Below are 24,256 nucleotides of genomic sequence, written 5' to 3'. Positions count from 1 at the left end.
TTTTAAGTCGTATTTTGGAATAACAGCGTGGGGCTGTGGGGGCCAACCCGTCCGCCCGGGGATCCCGGGAACACGCATCAAGCCGAGGCCGAAAAAAACTGGTAAGGCGACGCCTTGCGACAACTACCGTCGATTAGCTGCACCCCTTGCGCGGAGATGCGCACTCCCGCAACGCTAGATGTCTCCAGAGTCACCCGCGGGTATGATTTTTTTTACAGCAGCTCCGCGCGTAAAACCGTAGAAGAAGAGTAACCAGGAAGCGTCGCACTTCGACGTGAGCTATTACCGCTGTTTTCCCAGGAGACGTCGGTGGAGCCGCCGGCATCAAACAGGTGGGATTCCCTAGTTTACTAACCCCCCTAAATTCAATTCGTTTCTGCTTTTGGGGAAAAGCCAACGTCTCTGTCTGCGTGTCCAGTCGCTGAAACAGGAACGGAGGCATTGCGGCGGCGCCGCCAGTCCCCGAGCAGCAGCGAGACCCTCGTCTGTGGCGTCCATTTAGGATGGAGAGGCTGGTCAGCTGTTTCAAGCGGAGGCCGGACGCGGCGGCCAGGCTGATCTGCTTCCCCTGGGCAGGCGGAGGGTCCGTACACTACGCACGCTGGGGAAACCTCCTCAGCGGCGCCATCGAAGGTAACACACCTGGATGGCGAAACGTGCGGCAGCTTCACTCGGCCTTCGCCATTTCTCGGATGTTTGGAAAGATTGTTACCGTCATTTTGTCCCCATTTACTCTGCTTAAAGGGCACGTTAACGTCAAAAACCCCTCGTGTCTTTGTGTCATAAAACAAAGAAGCGACGTGGCTGGAAATGTTGTTTGTTTGTTTGTTTTTAACACCTTTGCCGTCACCTTCAGTGTTTGCCGTCAGACTCCCAGGCAGAGAGAGCCGAGCCAAAGAGCCGTTCCTACAGAACATGCAGCAGATCGTGGACGAGGTCCTTGGTGTGCTGTTGCCGGTGCTGAGAGAGAAGCCGTTTGCTCTCTTTGGCCACAGGTGGGATTGAGAATAGCACAACACCTGTCCGTGTTCTCCATGCCTTTTTTTTTTCTTCTTCTTTTTGCTCTAATACATGCAACCTCTTTCATATAAGCGCCACGTCTGCACTTTCCTGGTCTCCCTTAGTTTTGGTGCCTTCACGAGTTTCGCCGTGGCGGAGGCCCTGAAGAAACTCCACAACCTGGAACCGGTTCACGTCTTCCTGTCTGGTGCCTCTGCGCCTTATGTGAGTGTATTTATCTAATTTATCCCCACTTCCCCACTCGGTATCTGCCAGTATCAAATATCCACTAAAAATGACTAAAACACGCGCGCCAGTGTCCAGATTTCAGTTTACATTTGACAACTGGTCTCTTCTCTTTTATACCTGTCCGACTGATTCTCACTAATTCCAGGTACTGACTCCATAATAATGAAAACCTCTAATTATCCTACACGGCGCAAAAACTACCACATTCAAAAACGAGCTTTGATTCAGAATGAGAATCATGTTCTTTATGATGTTGTGCAAATAAAAAACCTCGTCTCCGTTAAATATTTTTCAACGATGTGCGGAGAAAAATGTTCAAAGGCCTCCTCAGACGCCGTAGGTTTATTTCAATGACATCCGCAAATGACCAGGAAGAAAAAAAAAAAATCTGTAAACTGAGAGGGAGACAGAAATCCCGCACGCTTGTTGTTCACCTGTACCGGCTTTATTCGGATTCAGATCCCACCTGCCGAAGGTCCACAGACCAAAACATGTGGCTCTTTCTCAATAAACAGCAACTGAACACGTATAGTTTAGACGGATAGAACAGGAGAGTTTGGTTTTGGTGATGCGACCTTCCCGTGTTGTCTCTTAGTCAGAGATGCGCATCGAAGCCCCGAAGAGGAGCGAGTTATCGGACGACGACTTTCTCAGGTGGCTGGTCGTCCTGGGGCTCTTCCTTCCTGCCCTGAAGGCCGACCTGCGCATTGTGGAGAACTACAGGTGGGCTGACGGCTCTGTCGGTTTTTTGTTCTTAAATTCCTGTTTAACCATCACGCCCAAGCAGTGCGGGGCTCGGGACGCATGTTAGTAGTGGTAGGAGTCGCTGATTTTTTTTATTTTATCCCCCCCCTGCAGGTGTAACAAGCCAGACGACCCATTGCTGTCCTGCCCGGTCACATGTTTTGACGGAAGAGACGACATTCCTCATGACCTACAAGGTCAGATATCCCGGCGTCCCTGCGGGTGCGACGCCTTGTCGCACGCTCACTCCAGCCGCACGCGACGGGCAGTGCCGAGGTAGCGTTCGGGATGCTCGGTGTCCGCGATCGCGCACCCGTCGGGCCGAACGAATTTTTAGCCGCGCTGAGGAGTGGAAAGATGAGCGGTGTAGTGACAAATCGCAAACAAGCGCACGTAACGAGCTGCCTCCGATCAGAGACGCATGACCGGCATCTTTACGGGCAACTACCTGCAGTGCGGCGAGCAAAAGGCTGAAACTGCTCCAAGTACGTATCGGGCAACAGGGCCCGTGGCTGTAGGTGCTGATCTAAAAGCATCGTGCGCCGCGTAAGCCGAAGACAGACAGAACGAAAGAACGATTGATTCTCCCAGCTCGCACTTGTGTGTAATTAACGGCAGTTCTCTGTTTTGATCAACAGCCTGGAAGGACGCCACGTCGGGAGATTTCACCATCAGGATGTTCGAAGGGTCTCATTTTTACCTGAAGGATTCCGGGAATGAGAAGGTTATATTGGACTATGTCACAAAGCATCTGGAAACCTCCGGAATGGACTATTTATAATGAAATGTTTACAATTACTGACTTTTTTTTTTTTTTTAATTTTCCCTAATTCGTTGCCATCGAATTTAATTCCTTACATCTCAGCAGTGTAACATTTTGTGTCTAAACTGTGTCGGCGCCGCTTCTTATGAATTGAATTAAATTGATGCAGCTCCTGAATAGCCCGTGCGGACTTGGTGCCTTGCAATGTCGATGTTCTTGAACCTCCTTGAGCCCGGTCTCCTCCAAAAGGGAGCACTTTGGCGTTTGCAGTCGAAAAGTCAGAATTTTTCCTACGTGATATTGGGCACAAACGGGGGAAATGTGGGCGTTTTGCTTGCCTATTTAAATTAAAAAGAAAAAGCTTAATTTTTCTTTTTAAGGCTGAGCGAGGATTAAGCCCTGATGCCATCCCAAACAAACTAACCTGTCTCCCTTTACTTGTTAAGGGATTAAGGAAGGATCCTGTGCGATTCTCTTTCCCCCGACACCTGTTACCTACCAAACAAAATTGACTGCACGGAGAGATATTTTTCTACATTTTTATTTCTAAGTCCATATTTGAAAATGCATACAGTTCAAAACCACGCCCAGCCAGTCAGTGTTCTCTGTTGGAGGTACATAAAATGTTTGTAACAGTTGGACTGTGCGCAGGTTTGAGACGGTGGACGTGTCCACACCTTTTTTTTAAAACGTCATTTGTGAATAAATATATCTTTATTATACAAGTCACATTTTTACAATGGTCTTATTATTCAAGTTCAGTATTCAACCTCAAGTACTGTTCTGAGACACATGAGGAAAAAAACAAGAAAGCCCTAAATTCAGATTATACAGTTGGATTTGATTTCATAGAACTCTTAATTAAAGCCCCCGTTTTATTATCTTTATAAACAACACAATCTATAAATATCTACAGTGCTTGAAAAAGGTTTTTGCATCACATTCAGGAACGAGGTACTCCTTAAGGGCCGATCTACAATTTTTAAAATGGTTGACTATGAACCGGAGGAGAAAATATGACAATGTTCAGCATGTGCTGGTAAAAAAAAAAAAAAGAAAACATGCCACCGTGCCTAAAGGATCTCTCGCTTTACCCGCAGCTTTCCTTTGCTCGTTGAAGGCTGACATTAGAGCGACGGGAGAAGCTACCTCGAGAACACACAAGTGATGGGACTGTGAATGTTTCGTTTGAAAACGCGAGACTGAGATTAAAGAGTGGCACGGACAAGAAAGCATTGCCTAGTCAGTATTTTGAGGGTAGAAGGTGCAAGGTCTGAGGTTGGGTTCTGTGTCTCTGGCAGCCAGGTTAAAGGGAGAAGGGGGGGTCGGGATGCTGCTACATGTGGCCACCGTCTCCGCTGGAAGGGGGCGGGGGCGGAGGCGGAGGCAGATCCTCGTCCTCCCTCTGCTGCGTGGCCGGAGCGTCGGCCAGCACGAAGGAGTCGGTGGAGCGAGCGCTGATGCGAAGCGGGGCCAGGCGGCGCAGGTCGCCGGGCGTCCAAGGCAGCCTCACCTGGGCTCGCTGCGAAGGAGCGACCACGCCGGAGTCGAGCTCGGCCTCCGCCAGCCACGGGGGGATCTGAACCGGGGCCATGGGGTCCATGTCCGGCATGAAGGCAGGGTTCTCAATGCCAGCTGGGTGAGGGGAAGAAACTGCATTAGTGCCGACAGGGTCTGCGGGTCAGAGACGAGTGAGCAAAGGGGATGGATTTATTTTACCTCCTGCTCTGTAGGTGACCCTCATGGGGTATGAACTGCGTGAGGCGTCATAGCCGGAGGCACTGTCTCCCTCTGAGAACTCAAAGTCTAGAAGAGGAAAAAATGAGGAGATCGTTGTTTAAAAAGCTCTTCGTGAAGGGTTCGGTCATTAAAGGGCTGTTAAAGCTGGAACACCGACACAAACCTTCATCACCAGACTGGTAGCTTTTACTTTTCTCCAGTGATTTCCCATTTGGCATCTGCAGTAGGTAGAGAAGTCACTGAATTTGTAAATTAAATCTTAAAACCAAGAAACAGAATGTGAAAAAGCACAGGATTTGACTATTAGGACTGCGTATTATTTACAATTTCAAAATTCTACTTCTTTAATACCGTCCCTTGGTAAATATGATCATGTTTTTCTGCTCCATTGTTTGATTTAACAAAAGAAAGCAGAGTTGTCTAAACACTAGCAGCCACTTAATGACTTTGTATAAATAAAATTATGTCGACGTGTTGACAGAACTCGTATTTAAATACTATAGGAACTTGAAAACTTTAGGCACTATCTGATCAGATAATAACTTTATGAGAAAACACGTCCAGGCGTTCAGTGGCGGATTTCGGTATTTGACACCTGACAGAAACTGCAACCAACACAATATTGAGGTTCGATTCCCGGCCCTGCGGGCTTCTGTGTGCATTTCCATGCATGTTACAGATCAAGGCTCCGACCTTTTGCTGCTGGTCTTTCTTTGGGTGCTTGGTAATGGTCTTCGGCGGAGCGACGCCCATCTTCGCAGACTTAAAGGACTCCAGACGACTCCTCATGGTCCTCTGGAAGATCTCCTGCACCTCGTTTTCATCCTTGTTGACGTCGAAGTGACTCCGACTGTACCTGTGCCGGTGCTGACAACCCGGAAAACAAGAGGCAGGAATGGCAGAGTCAGTGTCCGGATCTGAGAGCCGATTATTGACAGGGCGAAGAAGACGGGAAGACAGTCTGTAACCCGTTTCTCGTCCAGATGGTTGATGCACGGACGTGTTTACCTGTTTCCTGCCCTTGTACAAATGCTGCTGCAGCAGGTGGTGAGTGTTAATTTCCTCAGTGCCCCTCGTTCCCTTCATGTTCTGCTCATGCATTTCCAAGCTCACTGATGGCACGGGGTCTCTTCTGCAGCGAGAAAGAAAAACACACTCAACATCAACAACAACGTGTCACTCGTCTTCATCACACTCGGAACTTCTCACACAAAACGCGGTGGGAGGAAAAAAAAAAAAATGCTGTGACTGCTTGTGGTCACCAGGTGGCAGCGTCGGAGCAGTCACCTGCGGGCGTAGCTGCTCTAGTGTCGGTTGCTCCGTTTTAATGAATGGAGTAGATCAGCTCTAGTTTTCGAGCTCCGAATAGTTCATGTGCGTTTGGCATCTCTGTATTTAAATACATTGGTTTTCAAATTCGGAGCTGAAATGAAAATAATGAAGGGCACTGGAGTGTTTGTTTGTTTTTTAATTAGATTATTGATAAGGAGTTCTTTCACGATCAGCTGATCATACACTGGCTTGTACCTAGACTAACAGTGATTGCGTTGGATACCAGGTCAAAGTGGTTGTTTTTTTTTTTTCTCTTCTCACCTCACGTTGGGCACTGCGCCGTGATCGTCCGACGTGTCAGCCGTGATGTCGGGCATGACCTCTGCGAAGTCGTCCCCCAACTTTTTCTTGAAGTCGACGATCGCGGTCTCATTGCGCACGAACTCCAGAGAGCCTCTGCGCTCACCCTGCACCAACGAGACGAGAGGGCTTCCCTTTACCGGCTGCCGCTGACCGGCGGAAGGACAATAAACGTGTACGGCACGCGACCCTCACCTCAGCCACGTAGCTCATGGCGTCCTTGAGGTTCAGCTGATGGAAGACGTTGAAGACGTAGTCGCGGTTCTTCCTCGCCGACGGCTTCATCAGGACCCTCGACATCCACTTCTCTTCGAAATTATTCCACCTTCGCAGCGGGAGAAGAGATGGTTACAGTCAAGAAATTTTTTACTAGTTCATTCGTCTAAGATGTCTTTACCTACTTGTCCCTCATGTAGTTATGTCCTATTTGTCCGGATATGTCCTCTATGGCAACGAGCAAGTGATCAAACACCTGAACGACAAGAGGAGAAAGACTCATTAAAAATAAAGACTAATAACTGGCAAGGAAAACTGTAAAAGGTGAAGTGATCCATTTTGAGCTTTACCTTGTTCTGCACTTTTTCTATGAGTGTGAGCTCCACTACTGCAGCTCTCTTCACTTTAAGCCACGTGACCAGAGGTTTCATTGTTATTCCCTGCAAGAGGAAGAGTTCCAAGCAGAGATATGCCAGACGAAGCTGTTACCTGTGTTGTGTAATTGAACTGCAAAAAAAAAAAAAAACCACACATACCAACACACTATTGTGGCTAAAGCACAAGAGCGGTTACCTGAAAAATGACGGTGAAGTAGACTACGATGAGAGTAGTGCTGATCATCAGATTCTTCTCCTTTATCTTGTCCTCATCCAGCATCACAGCCAGGCCGTATGCAACGGCCCCTCGCAGACCGCCGTAGCTCAGAATCACCTGATCTATGAACCCTATGGGGACCATTCTGTACTTGTTCAGGATCCAGGTGAGGAATAAGACACCTGTAGTATACACACACACATAAAAACACACAAGCACAGTCTGCCTTGTGACCTCTGACATCGGATTGCGTACTGTCTCCTCTCAAAACTGACGGCAAAAGGCAAGGCCTCACCAATGCATCTATACACAATGATGAAGAGGAGCGTGAGGAGGATGAAGCCCGTGTTCCACACCCAGATTGACTTGTCAATGGCCGAGATGCCGAGGAAGACAAAGATGATGGTTTCTGACCCATTAGCGAGGACCTTCATGGCATATCTGACTGTGCTGACAGACTTCTCGTCCATGTTTGCATTGATGTACTTCTGGCAGCATATACCACAGAAGAGGATCCTACAGAACGAGAACACAGAAACAAATTTAGCGCAACTTGAATATATTTATGACTTTTATGCCTCCTTGTAAAAATCCTTCTTCAAGATGGACGCAGAAATAATAAAAGAAAATAGAATTTTTTTTTAAAGGAGTGCTTACGAAAGGATGGCAGACAGGGAGAGCATCTCCGCAGTCAGGTAGGAGAGGTATCCCAAGACAAAGACGAAGCCTGGCTCGATGATCTGGATGTTTTTAGTGCATCTGGTCAGCAGAGAGACCAGCAGGCCAAACACAAAGCCCAAGAGGGAACCGCCAAACGCCACCACAAAGAAGGAAACTGGAGAGAGAGAAAGATGACGCATGTGTAAAAAGTTATTTTCATGTTATCCAACGTACTGCAACTTAGATATTTAATGGACGTCCAAAATAGCCCTGTGTTAACCCCTCTGCATACACACAGCATCTCTAAAACCAATCCCCAGTAGTGTCCACTGAGCCAGGCAGGCCTACTGGCTGTTACACCAACCCTCCTAATGGGTGAATAAAATCACATCTTACTTATTCCTTTAATGATCTCCACAGCATTAATTTTGGATCCTCCCAGTGACACAAACGCATCGAATACATTGAAGAGCACCTAAGAGGAGAAAAAGAAGAAAGTGAATGTTCTATTTTTATTTGTCTTCGAATTTCTGTCACAAGGTTTTCTTTAAAATTCTCTTATGCAGTTGTGTATTAGATATATGACTTTTTGTTTACAAACCTTGTTTTTTAATTGAACTCCATGCGTTTAGAAATAATCCAACATATTTATTTCACTGCCAGTAGTTAAAATATTTGGGTATATTATCCTCATATGTACTGTATATTATTAATTATCCAAAATCCACGGATGATGTGTGACGTGTGTGTATATATATATACTATATACATACATACACACATACATATACATATATACATACACATATGTAGGTGTGTTCACACCTTTACGTTTACATGAGGAAAACCAGGATACAGCAGAGTGCAGATATTTTCTCGTATTTTTGCGAAGATTATTATCCAATACCTCCAAAACACGCATGATGTGCGTGCAACCTCCGAAGACTATGGCTGACTCTTTGACACCGTCATTAGAAAGGTGTGGAAAGTTAAAAGTATCACCCTTGTATTCCCTTCCACTGCTCACTGTTGTTTTAGCAATGAATAGAACTTAATGATTCATAACATGCAGAATGCTTGCTTTCCTTAAAATCCATGTCTTGAAAGTGTACTTTCAAATGATGGATGTCTCAGCAAACCTAGCAAACTTCTTAGGTATCCTCAAGAGAAGTTAAGCGCAGGATTCGCATAGCATCGTAGCATACGAACCACTGTCACACCGTCGTTGAGCAGCGACTCTCCAAAAACCATGATGAAGAGGACCTCGTTGACGTGGACTTGCTCAAACACGGCGATGACGGCTACAGGATCCACAGCAGCAATCAGACTGCCGAAAAGAAGATACTGCAGCAGGCCGATGTCCAGGTCGCCTACGGCACACGGCCCAGGAAGACACACAAAATTTGGCTTTTATTTACTGTAACTGAGCAGGAAGTTGAACGAATCAGTAAGATATCTGTACCTTTAACCACCCTACAATCCACAAGATGCTTACAATCCTATGACAAGCCCTTTTGAATAAGTGTTGGCTCTCCATCTCAGACCTCTCTCCAGTTCATCTCGTCAAATAAAAGTACTTTTCACACCAGAGCGGTGACACTGTGGACAGTTTTTTTTTTTTTTTTTACGGCTCTTTGAAGTGAGCTGGATCCTGTGGCTCTGATCCTTTCCAAAAGCCGACGTCATTCTTTCGTCTTTTCGGCTGGACATTAACAGCAGGCCCAGCCCTGCAAAACGCGAATGTCTGTCCCTGACTGACTGATGAAGTTACACCACTGGTTGGCCAGGTGTTAGAGGTTTCCCCATTGGCCGTTCCTCTTTCAAAATGAATTGGCGCAAACAGGGCAGCTCATTCCAAATTTATTGCATACTCAACGGAATATCCCTGTAACAAAATGACCCGAATTTCGCACCCCCATACACTGTCCAGCCATATACAAGGTTTTTACCTAGTCTTGTTTGTTAGGAGGCGAGCGTTACTAGGTTTATCTGCCAAATAATCACTAGGGGCAGTGAAATTTGGGCACAACAATAAAAAGAACTGCTTTCGCCAAACGCGATCTCGATTCCCGTCATTCGTACCAAAGAGCCGTTGCAAAGAATCGGATTGTTCGCAAACGCAGTTCGAGCTCAAGCTTTACTGTCACTTCTACATATGTATGTCACGCGTGCGTAGTGGCAGGCGGCTTGCTGGAATGAAATAAAGTTAAAGCTTCTCTTACCCATGGCTCCTCCCTGGTGACACCCCCACAGCGACAGCCCCAAGCTGGCAGCGTTCCAGCAGGTCCCGATGATCGCATAGACCAGGATGCCCCCCAAGTTGCTGAAGAAGAGCTTGTTTGGCATGGCGTAGCCCGCGTCAAGGATGATTTGAGGTAACAGGTAGAAGAAGAACACTGTTGGGGTCAGCTTGAATGTCTGTGCCTTGTCTGCACCCCAAATCATCGCACCCAGGATGAAGCCGAAGCAGATGAGCAGGGCGCTCTCTGGGATCACACTGGTCACATGGTGGTTAGCCTCAATGACTGAGGGAAGAAAGAAGAAGAGAAGACAAGACAAAGTAAGAGAGGACAAGCCGAGTTTTCATGAACTTGATCAAAATAAATAAAATTAAACTTGAGATTTTCCCTAGTGGGTTTCCAAGCAAAAACCATCAACCAATAATAAGACATAATCTTCTATAGATCTGAGGTTAGACTACCCTCTATATTGCTTCCTTGAATTGTAAACCATAAATCTGAAACCCTTGTGAGGTTGCAAAATTTGCAAATGATCAACTGCTGCACTTAACTGAGAGAATGTCCCTTTTTCGTTCCGGGATATGATTAACCTTGGTGGTTACGTGTAAAGGTGTAGAAATCTCTCTGCGTAACTAAAGACAGACTTTTGCTTAAGGGTACTTGACTTAATGGCCTGAGAAAGTGTCACTAAAGCTTATTTAATAATGAAACCCAGGCTACAGAACCATGGCAAAAGATCCATTTAAAAATGTGGATTTCTTTTTCCAACCCACAGGGTCAGACGTTTGTTCTGATGATATGTTCCATTCAAAAGCGGTCAAAGATTATGTTAAGGAAACTTTGGTCTATTATCCAGTATTTCAGAGCTGGGTTTATACGTGTGCATGTATGTGGAACCCAAACAGTGTAATCTTCTTGACAATCTGTGGAAGTTCTCTGACGGTAGAAACATCCCTAAAAACAGAAGAACCCTTTCTGTTCTATGGGACAGCATGCTGTGTCGATAACACCGGTTACCGTTCACGGCTGCAGCCGGTGACACACTATGCAATTTAAAATTTTCTCTCTCTCTCGCAGAACATACTTTCTCGTGGTTAACGGCCCTGAAAACCTATTTTCTCGGTCAGCTTCTCACGATGATTGATAGGAGCATAACATGAACAAAAACTATCCGCCAGAGTTGGAACAGTTTTGGTTTCTTCACATTAGAGATTTCTGTTATCGGCATTTGTTTTTGAGCTTGCTCACGTGGTTTTAGGTGCAAAAAGTGATATCACGCTCTTCCGTGCAACAGTGAGAGTTTAGCAACATTTGGCAAAAAAACGCGATGACAGTTGTGGGGTTGTTCGCGTATGTTGCCGACACTGTCAGTCGGATCTGATCAAACCACACCTACACAGTCCTCAGATCAGCTGAGTTTTAAACTATGAGCAAAAGTAAGTGGGTTTTTTTTTTTTTCCAACTTTAAATTGTCGCTTATATAGTCATGAATATTTAATGCCATAAAGATACATTTTAGATTTCAAACTACATTTGCAGGCTTTCTAAAAAAAAAAAGGAAAAGGAATATAAAAGGATAAAGCGTGGGTCCTCCATCCCTTCACAAAACTATAAAACCTTTGTTTAGAAAATTTAAGAAACTATTGTAACGTTAGATGGAATCATTTAGGTGTATGCTTACGTGGAAGACAAGAGAGAGTCTTCCAGTGTGTGCGACGACAGGACAACACTGTCATTGCTTTACATTAGGTGGGATAAAAATAGCTCGACATTATCTTCTCTGACAGGGGAATCTCTCTAACTCTAACAGGCTGACGCTTCACTATTTAGGCTCTTTATTCACCCATGATCCATATCTGCCAGCCTACATTATAAAAAACAAACAAACTATTCTAACACATTTTATCACATACAATGTGTGTTACATACCCAGTTTAGTCAAACCAGCCACCAATACCCATAATACAATTAGATAAGGGTTCTCCACATGGTGCCACTTAAAGGTCACGATGGGTACTTCTGTGACGCTGGAGTCGTGACCTTGTTCGGTCCGATTCAAGTTCGACATGGACTCTGAAGGCTTCGGATGGGGTTCCTGACGCGCTAGTGCCGCTCTGTCCTTCACCGAGACCCCTGAGACGGGGAACATCATCAGCATTGACCCCAACAGCCAGAGGGGCACATATCCGCAGCGTTGCATTTGGTCAAATAAATAGGCCAAATAGAGTGAAAAGAGAAGCCACAATCCAGAAAAAAAAGGTCCTGCGTCTTCGCTTATAAATCCTCAGACATCAAGGAAGTATAGTGTCTGTACCAAAGTCCGACTGAAATTCCGGACAGTGTGTCACTCTTCTTATCCTTGCTTTTTGTTTTGTGGATTTCTGCTTCCTGTCCTACTGACTCTTATTTACCGTCACTATCATTTCACTAATCTCTAGCGCTCCATCTTCCTATCTCAGTCTGGGACTTTGTATCTTCATTCCTGCCACAGTCTGTGGTGAGCAGCACTGGAGTGAATTCAGAAGAGTGCAGAATGCCGGACTCAGCCTTTTATATGTACAGTATCTCCTCTATGACCAAGGTTGTGTGTGTGTGTGTGAGTGTGTGTGAGTGTGAGTGTTTAGGTTAGGTGGATTAAAGGGGGGAGTAACGGATGTCCAAGGAAAGTCTCCAGTTATTCAGTCACATTTGAAACCTTCACCAGTCATTGCTTTTTTTTTTTTTTTGCTTTCAAGTCTCTAACACATCCACTCAAGTTCACGGTGACACATTTTCTGCCTGTGCGCATTTGTGTGTCCGGGAGTTAGGGAGCGAGTGATGGAGCAGAGGTCATTTGTTGAAAGAATAACTGCACGTGTTCAGGAATATTTCCACTGGCCTCGGCTCCCAGCTTTGTGCTTAGTAATGATTGACACTGACATTGAGCAATCATGGTTAAAGACTCCCTTGACGTAAGAGACAGGTCTCCTCCAGCTTTCCTTTGAACAGTTTACCCGTATGATATCATGCAGCTATGATTCATAAGTTAATAAGTTTATACATTTGTTTTGTCCTGAAAATTTTGACATTTTTTGTTTCAAAATGCAATATTTATCATCGATATAAAGTGGTACTCTGTCAACAAATCCCATGAAAAGACCAAAACCAACAATAAACTGATTGTTCTGACAAGTCTTGCTTGGTCATGCTTATTTTTTCTGTGCCATAGAGCTCCATTGTTATCCAAAAAACTGTTCAAAACACATCAATGAGCCACACTGTTGGTGACATGTTCCTTCATTGCAATGAACCAGGACACTGTAGTTCATTTTGAGTCAATTCCACATGCACTGTTTTTGCTGCCTTAAAGGCCAATTCATAATTTCTGCGTCGGCATTCCCACGTTATGTAACTGTCGTCATCCGTCCGTGTCCGCCAGTACCCCTATGCGGACATACGCAGCCCAAAATTTGTGACTGCGCAGACTGTGTACACAGCAAGTGCGGTGACTGCCCATGCTCCATTTAACAAAATGGATTCTTGTTTTGAAGAGAGGCTGTGGGAGGAGATCTGGCGTTACCAACATTTACATGAATCTTCTTTTAAACGACACAAAGATGGAAAATGGCGTTGAACTCCTGGCGAGAAACTGTAAAGACACTTGGGAGAGATGAAAATGCCTGCAATCAAAAAAATGCTACTTCTTCTTCTTATACTTCATGATTTTTCATAGCGGTTGGCAAACAACGCTGTGGTGAATTGCCGCCATCACCTGGAATGGAGTGTGGATCGGGAGACGTGCATGCATGGAATGCAAGATCTACGCGGAACCTCAGTTGTAATATTAATGGAACCACATGTACATCCTGCACGACCAAAGAAAAGTCCGCAGCTCTCCGTGGACACGGACGCGGACAGTAAGTGTGTCCAAGCCATAATACTCACTAGTGTATTGATCCGCAGCTGAAAATAGTTCCCATTAAATGCAGTAATTACTCGTCATGAGTAACATCTGGTAAAAACTATAACGCCCAGCTGTTTTAGGAAATTGCTGACCCTTTTTTATAAATCAAAGTATATACATTCATGAACTGTATTTATGGATTTATGTCTTCAGTCAGAGAAGGAAGCACAACAGACAGGGTTGCGAAGTTGGAACGTGTTAAGAGAGGGGCTAACGCATGGGTACTTTCATTGGATATGTTGACAATAAAAAGAATATAGAATAACAGCAACTTCATTCTTTAAATAACCACTACACTATTTAAAAGGGAGCTAACTCTGGTCAGTGAATGGCTTACAAAACAAACATTTTTCTCCAAAGTGAAGGTATATTTGCCCGCATTGTGAAATGTACTTTTCCCCCTAAGGGTTGAATCACTGAAGTCGCTGGATTATGACCGGAGGTTTTCTTTGTCCCTGCCTGTTTGAGCAAGACAAGGGACAATGGGCCCCATTGGTAAGATGCACTGGTTTGATGATTTGGTACGAAAGCTCTCACACAGGTGTGAGCCTGTCTGTGCCTACCAAGAGCAACATAAATAGCTCATACAGAAATAAAATGCGCGAGGGATTATTAGGTAAACGACGTCACTTATTTCACTGTGGAGTTAATATAATTTAGCACGATTCCTTTTGTTCATCCGGTTGCAGAGCACATGCGGTATCTGATAGGAATCCTGTTGGTTTCCAATTGCTTCGAAAGGCTGTAAATCATACTTATAAGAACATTTAGCTGCACAGCATGCACAGTCAAGCGTGCACTCCCCTGGTCAGCCCTACCGACTAATGACCTAATATATCCTGCTTAACAGTGGCTGCCCTTTAACTTAAACCTTTCAATCATTCTGAAATGGCCATAGCTCTGTGAAAGCTACAAAGAGAGGTCAACCCCTTGGTGCAATTGAGAGGTCAGACAAAGGTTATTTTAAGACTGGGAGGTACAGTAGTTACAGTTAAAGATCGTAATGTTATGTTTTGTCATTTCAAGCTGCTATGTAATATCCGTTTTTGCTCAATAAAATGTGTCATTTCCGACCTCACCCACCAGATGCTTTAGGAGTAAAGTACATTTTACTGTATATTCACTTTTTGGTGTTCACCTGTTGCTTTTCATTATGAGATCACTCTGAGGTGTGACGTCAAATGAGCAATACAATAGGATAGACCTCATTTCCAGTGTCACCACCATTAAATGGAGCAAACCACTGAGGGTGGCAGTAAATGTGAAAAATGTACCCTTGTCCCTGACCTGATCCTATAAGATTTAATAACCGAGGAGAAGAGATTGAAAAAATTACCCTAAACTTCTGAAATGTGGAACAATCCCGTTTTGATCACATAAAATGATTCCAAATGAGGTCAGACCGGAGAAGTTACGTTCAGGCACAGGCTGAACCGGGTGAAAAGGAAGCTTTCTAGTCCACGCCACATACGTAAACCCGCATTTACTGTCCACTGTCCTTCAGCTAGCGCCAGGAAGAGGGACTTGACCACAGTGAGGAAGAAATAAAAGAAGACAAGCATTGTAAAGCTGCAAAGAGGAAATAAGATCTGAAGAAAACCGGTGCCATTGTCTGCACTTCAGCGAACCACGATGAGTAAGTATAAAGTCTTACTTGAAATTTGAATGGGCACTTATTGTTTTCGTTCTGGTTTATGTAAGATTGCTGTATTGAACTTTTTTTGTTTCAGTTCCTTTGACTACATCACCCCATACATCATATTGAAATTCACAGCTTTCTTAACAAGTGGTGTAAATGTCCCATTTCTATTCATATTTAAAGTTAAGTACACGCCCATGGTTTCCTGTTGCAGAACAAATTTGTCCCAGGCCTGCCCTGACTTAGCAGTCAAACATTTATGAGTCCTATTGTTGCCACATCTATAAAAGTTTAATGCAAGCATAAAATAGCGCTCAAGGCGGTAACGCTTTAAACATGTCCTCTAATCTTTGTGTTAATGTTCGCGTTCTGCACAGCTTTTCTAATCGAGGTCTTTCTAACCTATTTGGTTAAAAAGGTTTTCAAGTGTGAACTCTAAATTGCTTTGAAGAAGTTTGGGGGTTTTGAAGCATTTCGTGAATGATCTGCCGTCTTTCGTAAAAAAAAAAACATATACTTGCAAATCAATTTTTAGATGTAAATCAGCTTTAACTATGTTGAGTCAATTTTAAAGCGTTTAACCTTGCCAACTAGCAAAATTTGGGGACATTTCTTTCCACAAAAACTCCAAAGCCAAATGTCAGTGGCTGCAGGAACACCTGCTAAAACATCAACAACACGTTTCTCTGCTATCACTAATAGTCTCTCTGACAGGTTACTTTCAGTACAAACATTGCTGTAACATTTTCAGCCGAAGGCGGCACAGATTAACACTGAAGTTGACATATCTACTGTAACTACCTGCAGAGTTATAAAAAAAAAAAAAAAAAAAAAAAAAATCAGCAGGTTGTGTCGGTTTTCACTGATTTTCCAGAGTCATTCCCTGCATCATATACAGAAAAACCACAGTCCCATATTTATGTGAGTGGACGCGTACACAAACACATGCACACACACAACACACACACACACACACACACACACACACACACACACACACACACACACACACACGTGTGCAACCTCATTCATTTACATTGTCCACAGTGCTGCGACCCGTTTGGGTCTGTTGTGTATACACGAAATGCTAATGACAATGTTCTGTGATCACAACAGAACAAGACAAGAACTAAAGCTTCATCTGGTGTGATATTCAACAGAGGTCAAGCTCCCTTTGGGCCTCCATTTACGTCCCATTCAGTATTTCAAGTGTATCTTGTCCATGTCCAAGCACGGCTTTTGAATTCTGAAATACAGACGTCTTAGAAAACACGTAGCGTGACACTGGTTGTAGGGTTTTATGAATGGATGCATATTTTACAGAACCAGCGGCAATCAAAGCCTAAACCTTAGAATGGGGTCGAGCATTAAGACCATATGTACAATGAAAAAATAGAGATTCTTCTACCAATAAAGACTGAGGCAGCTATTCCTTTAATCTTTGTGGTTATGTTAGACTGCTACAAGGATTTTTTTTTTTTTTTTAAAGAGCAGGACCACTCTGTGGCAATATTGGCTTTATAGAAATTTTGCGACTCTGTGAGGAAGTACCTTGATCTGTCAACTATTTAATTCACAGCACTAGCCAAAGACAGATGCTCACATCTGTATGTACTATCTATCACAACATACTCTACATCCCCATCACCATAGAATATAACATACATTGGTGGAAAGCAATTTACTCAAGTACTATTCTTAGGTACAACTTTGAGGCGCTTTGCTTTTCCACTTTTTCCGTTACTTCATACTTCTACGTCACTTTTCAGGGGAAAAATCTTTAGTGTAGACTTTGCTAATATAGGAGGGGTGGACAAAATATTAGAAACACCTCTCAGTATAATGCAATGAAATTCAACAGCATCACAAACTACCCCGAAAACTTTACATTATAACCTTCTGTTGTGCCAGACTGAATAACCTTTAGCTACGTGTACGTAATAAACTGATAACCGACTATATGATTAGCTTTTACAATGTGATGTATTGTTATGGATTAAACTACCCAACATTATATACGTAGTAAAAAAAATAGCTCCAACGTGACCAGCTGCAACATTCAAATGCTGCTTACAGGTGAATGTATCAGTCATAATAATCCAATAATATAATATATATGATAATATACCACTTTTTAATTGAGCACACTGTGGTAACTCAACTAAGAGACCTAAATATTTCTTCCAGCATTGAAAATCACCCACCCTTACCTTGGGAGCGTTAGTTCTGCACTCTACTCACTATTAAAGATCCTAATGATTCGAATTCTACTCACAATCCTAGTCGAAATTTCTGTTTCCAGCCTCTCTAATGCGAGGACTTAATGGATTACTTTGTCATACACGTTACTAAACTGAATATCTTTGATTTGATTTGATTTGATTGTGGACTGGTGGTCAGACAAAACAAGACATTTGAAGATGTCAGCCTTGGCCTGGGGGAAATTCTAACGGGCATTGTTCACTATTTTCTTACATTTTATACTTGAAAAATAATAACCAGGTGAATCAATAACAAAAATAAACGTTGGTTGCAGCCCTACACTACACTTAGTTTATCACATGGAGATCAGCCCTCCATGGACAGGGCTTGGTGGAACTCACTGATTTTGCAGAGCCAGGGGACCAGGATCCACAGGGCCACCTTGTACGGGGCGGAAACATGGGACCACTTCCAGGTCACAATGGGCAGGGTGGTGATGGGCCCTCCTCCATGACCACTGTCATCATGACCGGTGTGTCCGGTCGTGTCATGGCCCGAGTCCATCCCGCTCGCAGAGGTCGAGTTTGAGCTTGAGGTGTCCTCATGATGACCGCTCGACTTAGCGCCTGCCTCACTGGCGAGGCTCGGGCCTCGGGACACCATCAGCAACACGGACAGAAAAAGTGCAAATCGCCAAGTAGTTGCCATGTTCGGTAAAAAATGTTTCCACAAACTCTTTTGCAACTGTTATTTAAGCTGTTGACTCAAGTGCTCGGGTCAACGTCAGATTGTAGGAGAGTCTCTCATTCATCTCCTGTGTCTCCTCCTTCCCTCTCAGGTCTCTTTCACTTTGTTCTTGCATAAGTCCACATCTTTACGTGGCCAGAAAATGATGGCCCCCCTCTCTGCTCTCCTCTCTGCCAGGGATACAGCTTTTTACAGCAGGTGAAGCTCAGCCCATCTTGATGCTCGTCTGTCTCCTCCCACTTTGTATCCAGACCAGCTAGTTTGTCCACTTTACTCAATGGAGGATTTGATGCTCTTGTCCTTTCTTTATTGGCAGTGAATGCTTTATAAGCATGTTTTCACTGATGTTAGACCACTTGTCCTTATGCGGTCCACGAAAGTCCTTTTATAAACTAATTTCAAAGGAATATTATTGCTGTTACATATAACTTGATATGAACTTGGTTGAAGCTGATATAGGTGATAACTTTGCCCATTTAAAGTAAAATTCCACTTTTTTTAAATTCCACATTTTATTTGCCTAATTTTGGCCATGATCTCCTCTGTATACTTTCTTAATGTATATATAAAGGTATATGGCAAGGCTGCTTGATGCAGCTTTGGGGGGACAAGATCAACCAAGGGGTCAAACCTTAGGGGTTGAAAGATTAAAAAAAAAAAAAAAACAGGAAAAGGAACTAAGAAAAAAATTGATATTCTCATTTTTTTACTGCCTCGTGCGTCTAAATACTATTTAAACAAACAGTGTGAGAAGGTGAAATCAATGCAACCTGTTATGAGGAGTTGTAGAGAGACACAGCTTCATTTATTGGGTCACATGCCAAAAAGGCTTGCAGCCACTGTACTAAACCACTTATTTGGAAGGGGCACTGAAGGCCAACATTGACGGCCAAGCTTTTTACAGTAAGTGTATTGTAGATTTTGCTTAACTACTTTCCGCTTCAACTCTGACCTGTCATGCTCACAATAATAACACCTTTCAGGTATATCCACCTGCATTTGCACTTAGACATAATTGGTTTAGGTATAGATATTCTTCTTCTTCTTATTATTATTATTATTATTATATTAGGGGTTGTTTTATGCCTTTATTAGATAATGATAGTGGTGAGATGACAGGAAACAATACCAAAATGCATCCAAAACTAACCTTCTACCCCTCAGTACAGCAAAGAATTATCTCTGTAGATTAGCTCTCGGATGTTCCTTTACCACTCATGACTGCATAACGTACAGTGCAACTCACTTAAATGACCTCCACTCAAGAGAAGAAGACACATTCATTGGCTGCAATTCATCTGAAAATGTGTACCTTTCAACTATCCCCGTTACCTACAACACTTTTTTGGTACCACATTCCTCAATATATCAATTTGGGGCATTTGAACACAATACTTCTTCTCCATTCCTACAGTCGGGAAAACAATTGGAAAAAGAGTATTTATGTTTAAGGCTCCTTCCGCCTGGAAGAACTTACCCTCAGACAAACGATCCTTGACATCATTTCACACGTTTAAAAATGGTTTGTCTTCTTATTTTGAGATACAGGCTATTCCTATACACAATATACAATACCCTGTATATTCTATGTATTCTTTACTCTCTATTACTTTTTTTGCCGGGCAAGCGTTTCTTCACGGCCTCTCTGTGGCCATCTAGTGTTTGTGTTAACCAGTGTACTCCTCCTTCTGATGTTTGTGCGCTGGTTGGCCTAGTTGTAGCATGAATGAACAAACTTGCATTGTCATCAACAAAAGAGGAAGAGACACAGCAAAGGCTCCCAGCCGGACCCAAACTGCGGACATTGCGGCCACAGAGATGCTCCCAGCTTAGCTTCAATACACACTTAGTTGCCAGTTCACTAGTCACACCTAGCTAAAACTATTGCAGTCTAACACAACAGCCCCTACAAAAAAAAAAATCCTTCCTTCATGAAGTCTATAAAAAAATCATTTTTCCATGTAAACAAGGTGGACAAAATATTTGAAACACCCCTCTGTATATGACCACACAACTGTTTCAGCAAAAACTGAACATTATATCCTAGGATTTATTGCAGGATTTTTGTATTAGACTGCATTAGTTGTAGCGAGGTGTACCTATAAACTGAGTGTATAACTTTCCTCATGTGTCTTTAAACTGATGCCCCCCCCCCCGTGGCTTCATTCGGTAAAACGGACATTTTGATTCCTCACTGTGTGTGCATGTGTTTTACACAAAATGTATACACTTAAGTATTCAATGAGATGAGGACAGGAAGGCAGTTTGACCCATTTGTCTCCCTTATTGGAAAAGAAGCACCTGCGCCCCCAACATCCCCTCCCTTGCCACACTGCACAACAAAAAACCATGTTGAGCCTTCATTGCCACTATCCATGTGTGTTTAGGTGACAGAGACTTGTAAATGAACCCTAGTTTGGACATGCTGTTTCTTTTCCATGAGTCATTAATCAAGGTTTGTCTCCCAGCCGGTCACAACCCTTTTAGTTACAATTTAAACAGCCCTATCAGCTCCTATTCTCGTTGGTGGGACCCCCTTGAGATACTCTGGATATATCAGGTCCTAAATTTGGGACACTGAGAAAAGGGTGTTTCCAGATCCCATATTTTAAAAGATTACCAAAGAGTAAATATGCATGCACAAAAGAGGGAGTTCATGTGAATCTATTCCTTAATATTCATTTCCTGGTTTTTCTGTTTACCCGAGAGGCACAGTAACAGCAGTAATTAAGATTAAAATGGCAAAAATACAAAAATGGCCCCAAATGTTTCAGTGTTAAGAAATCTCAGAAAGTTTAGGCAAAGTTCAGGCAAAGTTCAGGATCTTTCCTGGATTTGCACCAACATCTTATCACTTCTTCCTTCCACAGTATGGCCAAACCTTCTGCCTAATTTCCTTGAAATCTGCAGACAAGTGATATATAACCAACTAAAAAACGAACAGGACCAAAAACAATTACCTTTGTAGCAGAGGTATTGCATTTCACATTTTTAGATCAGAGCTAAAGAACTCCTTGAATCACCTTACTTGACTCTCTCATAATCTTTGATATATGTCATTCCCCCATTTCCTGGCATCCTGTTTCTCATAAAACAAGACTCCTCTTGACTCAGCTAACCTGCAGAGTCAGTTTCATGCTGGCGTCCTCTTTCAGGATACCATCACGGACTTCGGGGAAGCTGTCGGCGCCTCTGTTGACAGTTTATGAGTAAACTGGCTGCATCGATTACTACCCCGGCTTAAGAAAGGTCCGACACCCGTATCTGAGGTCAGTGGTGATCAGGGGGTCTCCGTGACGGCAGCCGTCGACAAATAAGTGCTGTGATTTATTCTTGATCTTTAAGGCTAGTCATCAACAGGACACCTGCTAGGAGGATCTAGATCCGACTTGCTACGGGCCGCCGTGAGGGTTTTCGTATAAATAAAAGAATGACCTCGGCCCGATACCATCTGAATTACATTTCCTGGAGTCACAAATGCAATAAAGCAACATCAAATGGTCCTGACAATGAGAACTGAAACAATCGATTACTCTACTAGTCAACTGACGGAAAGTTATGAGTTAAGAATTGTGACAATTAACCCTTTAAATCCTTTTTTTCAATCCAATCGAATCCATCGAATAGTCGTTGAGATAATTCAGTTTGGACCAAAATGCTGAACCCGCGGACCAACAGACATTAAGCAAGGTAATGTCATTAAATAGACCCAACGTTCTTAAATGTGAAAATTTGCCCCTTTTCTCTGTTTTATGTCGGTGTAAAAGGTCGGAGCCCCGTCCTCGGGATATTATCTGTGGGTCCTACTGGCAGCTCAGTACAAATGGACAAATGTGCACATAGCAGAAACACACAATAGCACGCAAAACTCAAATGACTAATAACCATTGTTATTAATGATTTACATGTTATGTGATTGGAAAGTTTAAAGAGCAGAATGCTGAGTCACAGTGAGAGAGAAAAACTTTAGTAAGAGTCAGACATAAAGAAAATAATACCCATCTGGTATTTTCCTCATTCAGGTGATCGTGATCATTTTCAAGTTTTTTTGTGTTTATGTTTGGATTAGTGCTTGTTCCCAACAATGGCTCATTGATTAACTTGAAAATATTTGATCTGTTATTAAATGTTAAAAACTCACCCAGTAATACAACAGGCTTTTATGAAGCGTTCCTTGAGATGAATCAAAATACTTTTTAAGACATTCTAATTCCACATAGAGTCACATTTAATACACATTTCGTGGTCATACTGGCCATAGTATGAATGATATCGATGGGCAGCGGTATGGGCCTACAGTTTTTTTTTCTTCGGTGCTTTCCATCAGTATATAGCAATAATTCCTAATTAATTAATCATTCGACGTGACCTGGTCCTGGATGACCAGCAGCACATGGACGAGTGGATCAACCAATTCAAAGAAATTACTGATTAATTGGAGCTTTACATATGAATTTTACAGGGGGAGACAGGTTTGGAGGGATGGTGCGAGGTATTTTTTCAGCCAGTTTTTGCAAAACCCACGTACAAAAACATTTTAGAACTAACGTTGCTACCTACAGGAGGCCAGGAAAAAATATTATCAGACATTTTAAAATTCAATTTAAGACTTTTGAATGACTTTGATGGCCTTTTCTTTGATGAAACTGAAACAGATACTTTCCTCTAAATCTTTTTACGACGTTTAGACATCCTGTATTGTGCAGCAAATAAAAAGAAAAAATGACTTTGATTATTGTTAATCTTTAAACTAATCTGTGACAGTGACTGTTCTTAAAATGTTTCATAGAGATAACGCTGTTCTGGCGGTGAAGAGGCCTCAAACTGAAACTTAGTGCTGCAAATACAACTGTATCACCCCCCCCCCCTACTGAATGTAGCCGTTTGGGCAAAGTGGCAGCATGTTCATCTGCCACACGGCGTGTTTACGGTGTCGAGTTGCAGAGGAAGGGACGTTAAATAGGAAGCAGCGAAACCTGCATGGACACTGGCTGAAGGACGTGTCCGGGTTTACGGTTTAAGTGAGCGACACGGACGTGGTTAATCAACATAAGGTCACGGAAGTGACCTTTGATATGCGCACCGATCTGATATTATTCAATTTTATACAACAACTGTTGTTTATTACGACTGAAGAGCAGGTCATCGCCTGCAATAGGAGAGCCAATAAATACTTTCTATACGGTGTCACACCCTCTTTAGAGTGACCCAGACGACGCCCCAGGGCCGTAACGCTCGCGGCGCCACACTCGGCAAGTCGTTAAACGCCTGCGAGTTTCTGGAGGAAAAAAGAAAAGAAAAGAAAAGAAAAGAAAAGGAGAACAAGACCCGCAATCGGGTCAGACTTTTCAGACTGGGCGACAGGTCGCGTACCCCCGAGGACTCCGGCTGCAACACGCCGAAGTGTGCCAGGCTCGGTCGCCGGCGTCCGGGTGAGGCCTTCGGCCCGCCCTTGCGATGCTGTTCACCAGAATCAAGGGAGCAAACGGAGGAGACTGTAAAAAAATAAATTAATAAAAAAATAAAGTACCACATTTCCTCCACATCAGGTTGCTATGACAAATGGATACACCTGAAGTGTATTTTAAAGACTTGGCCTGGTAAGATGTACGACAGAGAAGGTTTTTCTTTTGCGTACACTTATTCTATTTTTTTTTTTTTTAATAAATACGGTTACCACCTGCACAGTGAGACAGCTGTTGCATCATGACCACTGAACAGTTTCTCCAGAGGACATCTGGGATTCCCTCAGCGTTTTTTTCTTTTTTTCCTCTCTTTTCTAAAACTTGTTGCGTACAATAAACTGAGTTGGCGGTTCACTAGGTAGACCCAGCTGAAACCGCCGCAGTCCAACACAACAGTCAACAGCAAAACATCGTCCCCTTCGC

The 24,256-nt window shown here is 43.4% G+C and overlaps 2 protein-coding genes across 3 annotated transcripts; one reads left to right on the top strand and one right to left on the bottom strand.

Moving 5' to 3' along the window:
• olah (oleoyl-ACP hydrolase) lies at positions 1 to 2,932 on the top strand. Of its 2 annotated transcripts, XM_040122526.1 has the most exons (8): positions 1 to 101; positions 219 to 332; positions 419 to 633; positions 857 to 995; positions 1,125 to 1,224; positions 1,844 to 1,971; positions 2,107 to 2,189; positions 2,631 to 2,932. In XM_040122526.1, the coding sequence occupies exons 3-8, from the start codon at positions 504 to 506 to the stop codon at positions 2,771 to 2,773; spliced, it is 723 nt and encodes a 240-aa protein (XP_039978460.1). In that variant the 5' UTR covers positions 1 to 101; positions 219 to 332; positions 419 to 503; the 3' UTR covers positions 2,774 to 2,932. The 2 variants fall into 2 exon arrangements, with proteins under 2 accessions (XP_039978460.1, XP_039978459.1); XM_040122525.1 differs by having other exon boundaries at positions 46 to 332.
• A 356-nt stretch (positions 2,933 to 3,288) lies between these two features.
• LOC120786825 (sodium/hydrogen exchanger 3-like) lies at positions 3,289 to 18,329 on the bottom strand. Its single transcript, XM_040122524.1, has 16 exons — positions 18,023 to 18,329; positions 9,820 to 10,122; positions 8,807 to 8,967; positions 7,994 to 8,072; positions 7,595 to 7,772; positions 7,233 to 7,453; positions 6,917 to 7,119; positions 6,694 to 6,783; positions 6,529 to 6,599; positions 6,323 to 6,452; positions 6,089 to 6,234; positions 5,504 to 5,627; positions 5,189 to 5,362; positions 4,659 to 4,713; positions 4,475 to 4,561; positions 3,289 to 4,390 (listed from the first exon to the last, which is right to left on the bottom strand). The coding sequence occupies exons 1-16, from the start codon at positions 18,327 to 18,329 to the stop codon at positions 4,092 to 4,094; spliced, it is 2,628 nt and encodes an 875-aa protein (XP_039978458.1). The 3' UTR covers positions 3,289 to 4,091.
• Positions 18,330 to 24,256: the final 5,927 nt, after the last annotated feature.

Source organism: Xiphias gladius, chromosome 24 (assembly GCF_016859285.1).
Source record: "Xiphias gladius isolate SHS-SW01 ecotype Sanya breed wild chromosome 24, ASM1685928v1, whole genome shotgun sequence".
NCBI lineage: Eukaryota > Metazoa > Chordata > Actinopteri > Istiophoriformes > Xiphiidae > Xiphias > Xiphias gladius.
This window is presented reverse-complemented; position numbering and strand designations above follow the sequence as displayed.

Coding starts and splice junctions, on each gene's coding strand:
- olah (XM_040122526.1), top strand. CDS start 504: ATGGAGAGGCTGGTCAGCTGTTTCAAGCGGAGGCCGGACGCGGCGGCC. Junction 996..1,124: donor TTTGCTCTCTTTGGCCACAG/GTGGGATTGAGA, acceptor GGTCTCCCTTAG/TTTTGGTGCCTTCACGAGTT. Junction 2,190..2,630: donor CATTCCTCATGACCTACAAG/GTCAGATATCCC, acceptor TTTGATCAACAG/CCTGGAAGGACGCCACGTCG.
- LOC120786825 (XM_040122524.1), bottom strand. CDS start 18,329: ATGGCAACTACTTGGCGATTTGCACTTTTTCTGTCCGTGTTGCTGATG. Junction 8,968..9,819: donor TCACCAGGGAGGAGCCATGG/GTAAGAGAAGCT, acceptor CGTGTGCCGTAG/GCGACCTGGACATCGGCCTG. Junction 5,628..6,088: donor GGCGCAGTGCCCAACGTGAG/GTGAGAAGAGAA, acceptor TTCTCGCTGCAG/AAGAGACCCCGTGCCATCAG.